We start from the raw sequence: 15,486 nt of genomic DNA on the forward strand, positions 1-15,486 counted from the left end.
TTAAAATAAAGTATATTACAATCGTATAAAAAAACATAATTTTGAAAAATATTGAGAGCGTCCTCCTCAGCAAATGTTATAATATGGCTTTAAACTACACTGCATCACCCGTGTTACATACATGTAGTCAAAAGACTGATGAAAGTTTACAATGCATACACTATAAGATCACAACACCAGTTTGGTGTGGATAAATCCCAGTAATCAGTTGGCCCGTTGGATTCGTTTATAGCAGTCCATTGTTTATAATTAATAATGCTCGGTGTTTTTTAAACTGTTTTGTTCAACCATTTTCCTGTGTGTAGAAAGTGGAGAGACTGGGTGGTCAAGTTGTAACCAAAATCAACCTGTGTACTCATCTAGTAGCCAGCAAAGTGACGAGGACAATGAAATTCCTTTGTGGTGTGTCTGTGTGTCGGCATATTATTACTCCACAGTGGGTAGAAGAGAGCCATAAGAATCAATGGCTACTTGGTAAGCTGTCTTACTTATTACTATCAAAAAACTATTTGATTTGTGTTCAACCAAGAATTTACACTTTACTTGACTAAGCGTAGTGCGTAAATAATCTTGTAGAGATCTCCACAATGTCACGATAGTCAAACGTGATTGGCTAAAATGACATTGGGTCACATACCAACCAGTTTATAAATAGAAAGCCAAGATCAGGCCTCGAAATAAGCCAGAATTTCTGAGGGCCATTTGGGCCCTTGATCTTAAATGTTAGAGCACCGTTGTACACTTGTGTAAAGTCGTGGAGTGACAATCGTAGGTGAATATTCTTGGTTGAGCACAAATTAAATCATTTTCCTGTTAAAAAAGTCCACACTAGCTTGTGGTCGTAATTATAAAATGGTTCATTCAGAATAGAATGTGCAAAGAATTCTTGTAGCAGTTAAGCAAGGCAATTAGGTACCGTACTGATATTTAAGTGTTGATCCATATTGTATTGAAGGGACACTTCGTTATCTACAGCCTCATTTCCCCAACTCTATATACCATCAGAAACCTCGGACTACATAATGTTTCTGTGTATAAACTTCCTTGCAGATTCAGTTGTTTGACAAAAACATCGTCCAATTTGTATTTTCTGTCTGTCAACAGCGCAACAACACAGTAGCCTATGGAGTACTGTAATACATGCAAATGCGTAACTCGCAAATTCAATGTCCGATTCAATTGAAATTTTGGAAAAAAATTTTTTGTGGATATCTATTGAGCTATACCCTAAAAGAGGATACCAAATCACGAAATACTCCTCTAATTTAAAACTGAATCGCAATATTTGTTAAGTTCATTCTCTTGTTTCATTTTCAGATGAAGCCAATTTCAACCTTGTAGACTCTGAGCAAGAAAAGCTGTTCACATTTCGACTCAAAGATTCCATGCAGAAAGCACATCAGAGGAAAGTGTTCCAGGTAAGGATGCCTCTGACAACTACTGCCTTTCTAACAGTGTTTGTGATTGGTTGATTATGTGATGTTGATATTCATCTGAGTGACCAATAAAAATACAGCTTCTAAATATTTAAGCTCAATCCTCTTCAATACCCTACCACTTTCTTATCATGTTGCTGATTGGCTCAATAAATCATAATAGTTTTCTTGTAACTAATCAGCAGGTAGTACGCATGGGGTTAAGGCTCTTCAGCCCTACCATCATTCTTACCATGTTGCTGATTGGCTCAATAAATCATAATAGTCTTTTTGTAACCAATCAGCAGGTAGTACTCATGGGGTTATGCCTCTTCAGCCCTACCACCATTCTTACCATGCTGCTGATTGGCTCAATACATCATAATAGTCTTTTTTGTAACCAATCAGCAGGTACTACTCACAGGGTTATGTAGAAATCTGAAGCAACTTTTTGCTTGACAAACCAACATCATAATATTAGTGTTCAAAATAAGAACAATAAACTGTTGTTCACAGGTCATTCACACACTTCAAATATAAGTTTGCTGGGGTGCTCTATAGTAAAAATTTCATTTGAATGAACACAGCTGCCAACAGTGGTACGCGATCTCACATATTTCAAAGTACAACACAAACTCACGACTGTGGATACAATAATGAAAATACTAATCAATCATGAGTGAGTTGGCATGATTGCACACGTGGGCGTTCATCACACAGTGTATACGGAGAATTGTCAAGCTCTTGATAGCTGTGTTCATTCAAATGAAATTTCTACTGTAGTTTGCCCTCCATGAGCAACACACAAATATAGCGAAATCCATACTCTTAAAGTCTGATTAAATTTGAAGCATTTCCTTTACTAATGTTTCAGAACATCACCTTCTATGTATCATCGGGAGTAAAGCCAGGCCTAGACACCATGAAAGAGATAATTGAGTGTGCAGGAGGAATACTCTTACCATCTAGACCAAGCCTGAAGACAGTTGGTGGTATCTTGGCTGCTGGTGGACCTGGAAGCTTTGTGGTCATCACATGCGATACAGACCTGCCTCTCTGTAGGGACTTCTTGAGGCACAAAATAGGTGCGTATTAGGCATGTAAATATGACCTGGAAATTGTGGTCATACATACAAAAGATCTGTATCACATATTTAGCAATTTCTGTAAATGTTTGGTTGATGAACAAGATTGGCAAGTACCGCTGATTGGCTGCAGACGTCATCTGCCAATAGTTGGTAACTCACAATGCTGACGGTGAGTGTGTAATCTGTACTCTGCTTTAAAGGAATCCTGCTTCATAGTTTTACAGGTGTACTGATTGATGTATATATTGACCATCCATTTTACTAATAATATTTGTTTTGTCTATTTTCAGAGGTTCATAATGCAGAGTTCATACTGACCGGTGTTCTGAGACAACAACTCGACTTCCAATCATATCCTTTTGATGAATAACATTCAAACCAATTACAGATATTATACCCACAAATTACCAACTCAAAATTCCACCACATGTAATGCCATGGCAAATCGGCCATCTTGGTTTGTCGTTCATGGAGGCCACTTAATGTTCCTCCAGCTTTGTTGTCTGCAAGAGCAAAATATTGAACAAACTTGCGTCTTTAAGCATTTTAAAAGTTTGCAGATTCAGTCCTTAGCGTACGACACGTAACACACAGATTGCAAACAACCATGCATTTTGAATCCAAGTTTGCTGGGCGTGCAGTCAAATAAATTGGGAGGTTCATTAAGTGGCTTCCATGAGCGACACACAAACATGTCGCGAGTCAGTACTATTGGATTCTACCTCTTTGGATTAAGCAACTTTGTGGGAATTTGGGATCTGGGGCCATAAATAAAAACTTGTTGGTATAATTCGACCAAATTACCATCCATATACCAAAATTGTCCTATAAAATCACTAATAAAAAGGGGTTATTAATATACCATATGGCCAAAAAGGCAATCCATGCTTACAGTACATCCCCATATCCCTCCCCCCCTCTACTGGACTGTGACAAGACCAGCAAACAGTGCTGGATGGCATGTATTGAAAAGGTCTATGACTTACAAGTGAGGTTATGGTTTCTATTCTATTCTCTAAAACACTTGCTAACATAGAGAGTTTCCTTAACTCCAACATTACATTTAAATTTCATGGCTTTTGAAGGAGCAGACATAAAAATGTCATCCAAGAAGACAGAATTTTAATGAATTAACCAACCCAGCTGGACTGGACTTGTCTGTATTCTTCTTGGACTGGGATTTTGGTTGCAGAATGTTTGTGGTTCCAGGAGCAAGACTGTGAGGAGAGAATGGTCTAGAACTAATGAATATTAGCCAGAGCCAAATATTTTCAACCAGAACTGTGGGTCAAATCATTGAAAAGTCGCCCAATTCTTCTCCCTGAACTGTTTCTTTGGGACAGGAAAGTCCTGGATGTCGCGGGAGCCGGCCAATGTCAAAATGTGACCGTTTTTTTTTTCTTAACCATTGGAGCTGTGTGACAGGAAACAGTCAGAAGTGGTGAGGTAAATCTTCAAAAGTCATCCAATTAGGGTTTTGTTGCCAAATCGCAGGTTTGACAGTTCTGGCCAGAGCTTGCCATTCATCCATCCTTGTGTAAGTGATCCTTGGTGCACCACAGGAAAAGGAATTTTTAATTTTACATACAATAGCATGGCTGCTGCATCTATCCAGCTGAATCATTGATGGTACAGACTGAGATATAACACTTTCTCATCACTTGCTTATGTGTATTTGGATGTAAAAGATGTCTTTGTGTTTGTTTTTCAAATCACAATTAGGGTAGACTAGACTAGTACTTAAGGGTTAGTATCAGAATTAGGGTTAGATTTTAGAGTCACAATTAGGAAGTGCTTGTGTTTAGGGAAATAGTTAAATGTTACATAGATTGGATTATGAGTTTCCTTTCTCTTGACCCAGAGGCTGACATGAAAATTGTTCACTTGATTTTGATGGGGGAGACCATCATTTCCTTGATTATTATCTTCAAATTTTTTCGCCAAGTTTCTTTTTCACATAGGGCAGCATCATTTTAGCATTTTGTTTGAGCCTACTCGGCCTAGTCAGATCAGGACCCAAGAGTCTCTGCACAGAGTGACTTCTTAAGCAAACAAACAAACACACAAGTGTAAGAACACGAGGCAAGCAAAAGCTGCCATATGCATTACTACAATGTCTTCCTATTGATAATAAAAGGTCCCAGTAAATGCCATAGCAACAATTTGAAAACGATTAGTGGGCACCAGCAAATGCAATAAAGAAAATTGGTGTATCTTTTATGTAAAAGAGAATGCACTTGCCAAAATTGTTAAAAGGCCTAACACAGAAATCTTCTATTGAAGGATAGCTTCATTCCATACGCTGCTTAATTCCTGAATGGAGACTAGTCTAACTCATGAATATCTTATGTTAAGGATATACATGTACCAGAAAATGATCTGGTTGTGCGGCACAAAGTATGCGCATTACTTGAAGCTGCAGCTATTCAACTTTATTTCTTGCGTTTGCAAAATGATATGTTTTCATGAATGCTTATGAAGAGAACAAAAATTAAAGGAGTATTTTGTGATTCTAGCATCCTCTTTTTATAATATCCACGAAAAAAATTTATTCTAAAATTTGAGTTGATTCAGATTTTGCGTTTGCGAGTTATGCATACTATGTGTATTACATTGCTCTATAGGTCATTGTGCTATAATTTTGTTCATTAACAGAACATAAATACTAAGCGAATGAATCAGCAGGAAATTATTTTATGCACAAATATTATGTAGCCGTAGGTTTCTTATAAACATCTAAATTTTTTTTGAGAAAAGTTAGGGATAAAGCTATGGATCACAAGATTTCCCTTTAACATTCGCCATACATGTACATTTATGGTATATTGTTCCAATAAAAGGACTACTTATCATCAACAGCCTACTTTGCTAATTGTCATTTTTTGTAATTTTGAGAACAAAATACAAAATATAGTTCAAACATGTTTAAACATATTTATTCGCCAATCTTTGCACAAGAACACATGATAATGAGTCGAATTAAAGGGAATAACCGGAAATAATGAGTCTAATTACGTAACTGATGCATGCTTGGACCATATTTTGTACGTTTTTGTTCTCAAAAATTTACAAAACATGACTTAGGCAATTATCGTAGTAGGCTGACGATGTATAACTCAGGGCTCAGAATACATTTGTTAATTATTACAGACCTACTGTAAAAGTGGTCATTTTTGTGAGTGCAATTTTTTGTGCTTTGCCAATTTTTCATGTTTTAAAATCCTGCGATTTTGACTTTCTTACATAGACCTTTTATTCATGCATTTTTATAATGGCAGGACTGTGTTGAGGGCAAAATGCACTAAAATTGAGGTTTTGCAAAAATGTCCACTTTTACAGTACTGTAAAGGTGGAAATTTTTGTGGTACATAAATTTTCGCGGTACATTAATTTTCGCAGAAATAAAAACATGTTAATATGTTCTTTAAATGTATATACGAGGGGGTATCCAAAAGTTTTTGACATTACCCAGAAGTGAAAGAGCTGTACCGATGAAATTTTGTCAGTGTAATCACTGGTCCTTATGTACATTATGGGCCAAATATGGTCTCATAAGTATGTTTACTTTCTTTACAGGTGGCGCTAGATGGGCAGTAGGCGCATAACCTGCAAGATGGTGAAAATTGAGGCACGAAGCGTGATTAAGTTCCTGCATTTGAAGGGTTAGGCCTACAATGCTCAGAAAATCTATGCTGAAATGAAAGCAATCTACGGTGATGATTGCCCATCATATGGCACTATTGCTTTTGAAAAAGGAATTTCCAAACTGGCCACATGTCCCTCACAGATGAGCCAAGAAGTGGGCGTCCATCACTTAACGGATGATGCGCTACAGTGAAAAAACTCAAGAAAGTGAAGGATCTTATCATGAAAAGTTTATGCGCCTACTTCCCATCTAGCGCCACCTGTAAAGAAAGTAAACATACTTATGAGACCATATTTGGACCATAATGTACATAAGGACCAGTGATTACACTGACAAAATTTCATCGGTATAGCTCTTTCACTTCTGGGTGATGTCAAAAACTTTTGGATACCCCTCGTATATATAGGTCTATGTAAAAAAACTGAAAATCACGAAATCAAAAACAAGCAATGTAGTTCAAAATCGGAAAAGCGTGAAAAATTACACACACAAATATTACCACTTTTACAGTATGTCAATTCTATGGAGAGTAGCCCTTGTGCCTTGTGTTTGCTTTTTTCCATTGACATATATTTTTTATGGAAGCCATTTGTAAAATTTAGGGGCAAATCTGTGGTTGTATTTTGAGCCTGATGTAACTGTAACTAACCCTTGTGCAGTATGTTTGATGTACACAATATAACTGCAGTTTTTCAACTGAATCTAAAAACTTTCAAGACTTCCCTCTTCATGCATGTGTCTGCCATGTCTCCTAAACACTAAAAGCTTTGTAATGAACGGTTCAAGGAAATAAGTTATTGGAGGTATGGCACCAATCAGGTACATAGCGTTTTTATTAAAATATCAATCGTAGATGGTTTTAATTCAGCATGATTACTGAGATTATTGAGAGTGTTCCATTTAAACATGAAACTTGCATGACATAGCAGACAATTCGTACATGTATTTGTATTTTTATACTTTTAGATACTTGTGTATAGATAGTAATTTGTAAAAATTCTTTGTATCATATCTGTTGTATATAATATAAAACTATTATGCATTCAATGAATGTCTTGAGTACCGGCAGTGTCACCGACACGACCCAGGTCACACTTTGTCTGATGAGTAGGACCTTGTCTTTTCTTAGTTACCAAACTATACTCAGCTCAGACTATGATTACTATAGTGAACTTTTGCTGTTAATACTTCTTTCATGGTTAATCTTTCTTGAGCAATCAGAGTTGAGTATTGTGTGAAACAGATAATAACAGGTGTACATTCATATCAAAACAATGCACTCATGTGTCTCATTTCAAACAATAACTGGAAATAAATATCAGACTCATCTCAAGTAGAGGCCAAAACCTTTTATTCCATTTTCAACAAAAAAAGAGGTCCTAGACCTGTGTTTTATCAGTATTTATAAAAACCATTTCTGTGTTACTTTGAAATTGTGATATGCATATTTGTGACACAATCTGACCCATGGCGGCCAAAGTCTGCAAATTTGAAATTAAGATAAAGGCAACAATACAGAGGAAAAACAGTCAAATACATAAGAAAATAGACATCACAAAACTTCATAACTTTAGAAGCAAGTATGCTAGGCCTTTGATGTTTATGATACTAGCGTAATGTTTGTATAAGGTCTCCATGGAACAGATTCTGTCACATTTATGCAATTGTTGTTTGTCATCTATTTAGAAACAATATCATAGAGGGTATGCAATACTACGTCACTCATGACAGAGTCATCCTCATTTAAATAAAGTTCTGTCCTCCGTAAGGTACCACAGGGCAATTCGCATGATAATACAATAAAACAGAATAGGTATGAATGGTTGTGGAATCGATCTAGAGACCTGTCCCTCTGTCATCTTAAGCTATCTTAGAACTGTCCTCCAACATGTCTGCCATTTCAATTGTTATACCGTTCCGGTTGGTTTATTGCATAGGGTCTATACTGTAAAACAAAACAATGAATTAAAGCCAATCAACCTTGATTTTGGGCATGTTACTCCAATCAAACAATAGAGTGCACAGCCTACATCTTCCGGTATTGATCCATGCCTTGGCGATTTTGCTGGAGGACAAACAAAGCACTGTTCACTGCACTGAGCAATGGGGAAAACTCAGGTTCATGACAAACTGGCCCTGAAAATGTTCAATTATCTCCACTTAATATTAATTTTTCAACAGAGGAATTGTTCAGAATTGTTTCTTTATTTTTACAATTTTAATGATGAAATTGGTTTTTAGAGACAAGGTTTCCTATCTAAGAGCATGACTTTGCATTGAAACAGGGCAGAAAACTTTGCTTGCTTGTCCTCCACTGCGCTTGACTGACTTCACTTATTTTTGACCTATTGACCTTCTGTGCAAGGGCCCTATTGTTTAAATGGGGATATTGCGAAAGTGTATTCCTTCTGTATATTTGTATGTTTCATTTTGGTATTTGTTTACCCACTTCCTATATTCTTGTACATGTATGTTGTCATGGTAACCATTGTAATCACTCTGGCATCATTTATTTATGTTTATACAATACTATACTAACATAATACAGCTCTAGTTATCCTGTATCACCAGTGATGACTCTCTCTTAAAGGCCCATTCAGTGATTTGCTCATCCAGACGATCATAAAAATCATTGAAATTCAGCTTTTGGTACCTTTGTCTTTGTCATAGATGTGCTAACATAGCCTGCTAGTGGTTCAGATGAAAACCGTGTATTTCAGACAAAATACGGCATTTTACATGAATCTGTAATTTATACTGTTCATACACTCCTAGATATTGAGAACCAATCAGCCTCCGTTAGTAAATTACTAGCTGTGCATAAATGTAGTACTCGCAGTGCTTTCGGACGCGTTCATTTTACTTGCGGGTTGTTGCATTTATATTTGCCTGCATTTTCCCAATTTTTAGTGACAATTTTGTTATAAAAAGTGAAAAAAATCACAAGGTGTTTTTTCTTGTGTATAAAATAGGTTAATAATGCGATCACTTGTTTTCGAGAAATTGTAAAAATAATGCACTTGTACTAAGATGTTGATGCGTCTAATGCACTCCCCCCTTCGGGGCTCGTGCATAAGATGCATCAACATCTCAGTACACGTGCATTATTTTGTACAATTTCACTCCCAACAAGTGATACGCATGTATTAACCTATAAACAGTATATAAATTATACATGTATTTGAATGGGGCTTCAACTTCGTCAATACTGCTGTTTTCTTTGTTTTTTGCCAAATTTTTCATTTCAAAAATACCAAATGACAATTTGTATGACTTATCCTTCACTTTTAAGCAATTTATAAACAATTTTAATTTTTTTACACTTGCTCTGGGATCACTGAATGGGACTTGAACCACACTGCATTATAAGTTGGAACATGACCCCATTAACCATTAAGTATGTTCTACTGTAAGTTTGCAATGTGACCTTTGTCCTATTTGTGTAAGATCCATACATTTTGGTACATGTAAGTCATGTTCTGCCTTATACTGAATAGACTTAGAGTAAACAGTGGATTAAAAGGAAGTTGTTGCATTGGTTTGTATTTCCCTGTGCTTTCTTTAAAGGCCCATTCAGTGATCCCAGTGACGGTGTAAAATGAATAAATTGTGTTTGATTGTTTTAAAGTGAAGTATAGGTCATAAATGTGCTTTTGCACTGTAAATTTGGCAAAAAATTAGCAAAAAAACAGTATTGACAAAGTTGAATCTCTATTCAAATACATGTAGCTAATTTCGCTACTTAAGTAAAGATAAACATCTCAAAAAAAGTAACTAACCCCTTAAAATGGCCATTATTCAAAAAGTGACTATTGTATTACAAATCTGTAAAATGCGTTGGAAGCAGAATTTATTTCTGGGTATTTTGACACCTCATTTGATCGATAGCCCAGAAAACAGTAAAACACCGGTCAATTTAATGTAGTGAGGTCCAGATTTGAAAGTTGCACTTACATACAATACAAAAACACTCAGATATCATTACACAGATTTCCTTCCATGAATACAAAATCAAAACAATTTACTTCAACTTTCAAATCTTGGGTTACATTGATTTAAATGTACACTGTGACGTCAATATTTAGTCAATTGCTACAAATGAGCTGTCAAAATGTGCGGAAATAAATTCTGCTTCCAACACATTTTACAGATTTGTAATACAATTGCCTGTTTTTTAATTATGGTCATTATTTAAGGGGGGTTAGTTACTTTTTTTAAGATGTTTATTACAATTTCATGTAAAATGTCCAATTTTTTTTTTTCATACACAACTTTTGGCTTAACCACTAGTAGGTTACGTTAGCACATCTATGCTACTAACGAAAGGTGCAAAAAAACTAAATTTTGATGATTTTACGAATGAGAAAATCGCTGAATAGGCCTTTAAGCGTCACTGCCAGGGGTATTTGTGATTTTGATGTCATTGTATGTATTGTAGAAATGGAAAGTAATCTCAGGAATTTTCATGCAAATAAAAATGAAAGAGATCAAGTCATTGTATAGTGACTGACATTACTAAGTAACTTAATGTAAAAGTTACCAGACCTTATCAAATGTTGTACTTTCGGGGTTCTTTTTTTGGGGTGGGGGTGTTAGCAGTATCATTTTCACAATTTTCATTTTTGTCAGGTATGCAGATTTCCCATACTAATATTAAATGTGTACTCACTTACAAATTTCTCACACATTTAAACTTTTTGTTAGGGGTGAGGGGCGGGTGGGGCAATGGCATACTGGGTACAATTTACAATGGGAGCAAAATTGTACCACTGATATGTTACCAAAATAAATTTACATAGACAAATACGGATAAATTGTGGCCTAAAATAGGCCAAATGGAAAAACATATTACAAATTTTGGTCAACTTTCTCCTAGTTGTTTTAGCTGAGGGAAGGGGGAACAGTTGGTATGGGGAGGTATTTTGCCATTCTCAGCAGTTGCTTTATGCTACACATTAAACCCAATGGGTAAAAAATATTTTCATAGGCTTTTAAATTTGGTGTTCTAAAATTGACCATGATAAAGATATGTTGTATCTTTGAATTTAACACACTATTAGGCAGAGAATTCTGCTTTGACTAGTTCTGCGATAATCAGGAAGATCTGGCGGTGCTGGCAGTGCTGATGGACCTTGCTTCATTTTTTGTTGCAATATCAACTTACAACCTGTATTAAATTTGTTTGTATTGTAATGATATTTCATGATATTGCAGTACCATATCATTTTGTGTCAATATTTGAACAAATATAAAGGGGAACTTCACAAGATAGTCTTTGTTGCAGTGACAAGTTGTGAGTTGCATTTGAAGGTCACTGGCATAGTATAAATATTGAATGTTTATGAGTAGAATGGTAAGAATATATTCATGAGGTGAAATATTCATGGTTCAAAGCCTCCGTCGTTGAATGGATCTGTTCATATTTCTTTTTCTTCTTCTTTCCTTTAAACAAACAAAAACATTCAATATTTGTTATAACTCATACAAATTCCTTTTCTTCCACTTAATTTTATCATTAGGAAAACAAATAATTAAAAAAAAAAACTTTAGGCCTATTTGTTTTAGAAGCGACACCCACACCTATAATTGGTACGTAGAGGTGGTCACTGGGCGCTATACGTTATTTGGAAGCTAATTTAAAATCCATCTTTGTAATTTGGTTGCTAAAGTTTTGCTTTTTTTTCCAAAATAAAACCTTAATTGTGTTTGATTTTGTTGAACATGGGTGGCCAATCAACAAAATAGAACTTGTTGGTTTTAGACCGGGAGTAAACAAAAAATGGAGGGGGGAGGGGGGCTCAGTCTCAACAGGGAAGACAATCTCTCTACTAATTATGTTTAGTTGACTCGGAGCTCAAGGTTTAAATTATTTTATTGCAAATGAATATTGAATTGTTCTTTAAACATGTCATAAAAGTAAAAGATGTTACATCCTAGGATGTTATTTAGCAATAACAGAAAGATAGTCTTGTCGGTCTTAAGCCTGGAATTATGGACACTTTCGGGTCACATAAATGCAAAATTGTTGGTCTAAAGTATATAAAAGTATACATATTTAGAATGGCAAAGACTTGATGAATGCTAATTTTTGGAGAAAATCCCCCCCAACAGCATTTTTGGCCCAAATTTTTTCAGACAATGTAAAAAATTATTGGGTAATAAATTATTTTAATTAATTTTTAAAAACTAAATAAAAGTATCTAGGACCCATTTTTATTATTTTGAATTTCGATCAACTTCACCAGAAATATTGAAATTTGGGCAAAAATCTAGCTTTTTTATGATTTTTTTGAAAACTCAGCATTTTGTGACCATTTTTGGTGCAAATTTCTCAAAGTTGGTCAAAATTTATTTAAAAAAACGGGTCCTAGATATTTTTATCTAGCTTTTATAAATTACCGGTAATAACAATAAAATTGCCCAAGAACTTTTTTGTTACGCTGTCCGAAAAAATATGGGCCAAAAAACCTGTTTTTGGGGGAATTTTCTCCAAGAATGAGCAATTTTTGCCCAAATTTGACCACACAGATGAATTCATCAAGTCTTTGCCATTCTAAAAATGTATACTTCATATTCTTTAGACCAACAATTTAGTAGTTATGAGGCTCAAAATTTTCCGTAATTCCAGGGATTACACAAGTTGAGAAATCCTGGTCATGTGAATATTTACTATATCATGAAGCTCACTTTTGATTACAATGTCATCAATATTTAATTCTGGTTTTAATTGAATGTTGTACATATCAGTTATCACAACTGAATTTTGTATTGGTTTTATTGTTAAATAAAATAACATTTTAATTATAATAATATAATGACTGTCTACTATTAAAATAGCTGTTTCCTCTTTTTTTGTCTCCTTGGCTTTAGCCATAAAGGGGGTACCAGACCAACCTTAAGACGTAAAGGGGCATATTGAATGTAAAGTATGTGTGAACCTCAATAGGCCTATGATGCATTGAGTTGCTAATGGCATGGTGTTTCCAGTGGTGGTGGCGCTAAATATTTTGCCCCCCAGTTTTGAGGCAAAAAAATTACATAAATTTCCACTTTTTGCAGCAATTTTGCGCAAATTTCCGCCACTGGGTGTTTCAAGTCTTACTTCATTATTTTAGGCAGTATGTATGAAAGATATGACAACAGTCATAGATTCTGTGGATCCATCTGTAACCATGGTGACCGTTTGCAATATTTTTTGTCCACCAGAAATAAGTTTCAGAATAGACATACATGTTATGAATCTTATTTGCACATAAAATAATTCATAATATAAAGTTAAAGGGCCTATCATGGTTTTTTTATCAGTCAAAGTCAACAGCACAATTCGACTGATGGGCAAATGCAATAGCTGCCATGTGTAGCTGAGTACTGTATGTAAATTGCCAAATGCTCACAGAGCAGCTATTGCACATACCCACTTCTGGCACTGAACAGAAATGCACTGATATTTTGTGCTTGTTTGCATTATGACTGATTGTAAATTTGGCCCGTATTATTAATGAACTTAATAAACACCGACATTTAAATGTAGGCCTGAATAGGAAAATATCTACTGTCTGTTCAATTAGCTTAGATTCTTGAATTTTTAAGATATTTGAAAAAAATAAAAATTGTGGTCAAAGTCATCAAAGAAAAGTGTTAGCACAGCCTTAGACCTAACGTGATTTATACTTTTCAAATTCTAAAGTTCAATTTAAAACCCCATTTCTTTTCAATTTTGGTCTTTTCCCGCGATATTTTTATAAAAAGCCGTAGAACGTCGGGTACCATAAACTTTTTTGAATCAATCCATTTAGAGCAATGGGGACGAATGTCACAATGCGCAGAGATAGTATTTATTCGACCATCCGCATCAGGAACTATTGTCCAGCAATATTATTTGCCAGTATAATTTGTGTTGAAATCCTACTGTTGAAACATTACGTTATTATTTATGAATTAAGGTTTTCTAAAATATGCCCAGCTTACATAAATACATTCCTTGCTTATTTATTTATTTATTTATTTATTTATTTATTTATTTATTTATTTATTTATTTATTTATTTATTTATTTATTTATTTATTTATTTATTTATTTATTTATTTATTTATTTATTTATTTATTTATTTATTTATTTATTTATTGTGCGAATGTGTCTGAGAAGGTGTAGGCCTATTATAAAACTACACATTTATTTGCAATTTGTTATTTCGTTTTGTTTGTTGAATACAAACTGAAAAAACTGTGAAACAAAAGAACCTTTGAATGTCATTGATTAGGAAACAAATAATGCTCAGAATAATGTTATGCATAAAACGTAATCGCGCCATATAATTTTGTGTAACAAAAACCGGTGGACCATGCATCATCACCTATAGAACCTATCCAATAAGCGGAACGGTATAACAATTGAAATGGCAGGACAGATTGGTGGACAGATTGTTTTGCTAAATTGGATAGGGTCTATGCCCTAAGTTGAGAATGGACCGTCCCACTCGATTTGTGAAAAGGTCGCGAACCCTTTCGGTGGACCCAAGTAACTGCCTAAAATGAGGCAAAATTGAAAAGAAATGGGGTTTTAAATTGCACTTTGGTATTTGAAAAGTATAAATCACGTTAGGTCTAAGGCTGTGCTAACACTTTTCTTTGATGACTTTGGCCACAATTTTTATTTTTTCAAATATCTTAAAAATTCAAGAATCTAAGCTAATTGAACAGACAGTAGTATAGGAAAATGTGTTTTACAGTCATAAGTCCATTCAGTGATCCGAGTGAAAGTGTAAAAACATTGTACAAATTGCCTAAAAAGGATAAGTCATAACAAATTTTATTTAGGTGTTTTTGAAATGAGAAATTTGGCAAAAAACGAGGAGCAGGACAAAGTTGAAGCCCTCAATACTTACATACAGTTTTATTGCTGTAATTGCTGAATGAAGGTTTAAATGTTGTTTAAAACTATTTATGAGTCGTCAAAATTTAGTCCTTTTGAATTATAATCATTAAGTTATTTATGAAATATATGAATGACCTTCGCGAATTCCGATATGTCATATTGCAAATTCGTGCTGATATGGGATAGTATAGTTTAAAGTGACTGAAAAAATAACGGGTTGACTGCACATATTGTAAAGATTCAGTCATACTTTCTGAACCGAAACAGAATTATATTCAAAGGAATATTTATAGTATTTTATGTGGTTTCGAGTCACGTCAAGTATTTTTCTTTATACATAGATTAAATATACGACTGCGCTGTACTATCAAGTCTATTGTACTATTTAATATCAGTGCTATACGTCGGATAGACCTGTTTTTAAGTGCAAGAAGGAAGTGACACCTTGCCTTAAATTTTTTA

At 34.7% G+C, this 15,486-nt stretch overlaps 1 protein-coding gene across 1 annotated transcript in view; it reads left to right on the forward strand.

Moving 5' to 3' along the window:
* LOC140166231 (PAX-interacting protein 1-like) overlaps positions 1–5,030 on the forward strand; it is a 29,658-nt gene extending 24,628 nt beyond the window's left edge. Inside the window, exons 14-18 of the mRNA XM_072189632.1 lie at positions 306–474; positions 1,318–1,418; positions 2,290–2,500; positions 2,794–2,853; positions 3,564–5,030. Coding sequence (XP_072045733.1) covers positions 306–474; positions 1,318–1,418; positions 2,290–2,500; positions 2,794–2,853; positions 3,564–3,586 — 564 coding nt within the window. The 3' untranslated portion in view covers positions 3,587–5,030. The remainder of the gene's footprint in view (positions 1–305; positions 475–1,317; positions 1,419–2,289; positions 2,501–2,793; positions 2,854–3,563) is intronic.
* Positions 5,031–15,486: the final 10,456 nt, after the last annotated feature.

Source organism: Amphiura filiformis, chromosome 12, assembly GCF_039555335.1.
Source record: "Amphiura filiformis chromosome 12, Afil_fr2py, whole genome shotgun sequence".
Classification (NCBI taxonomy): domain Eukaryota; kingdom Metazoa; phylum Echinodermata; class Ophiuroidea; order Amphilepidida; family Amphiuridae; genus Amphiura; species Amphiura filiformis.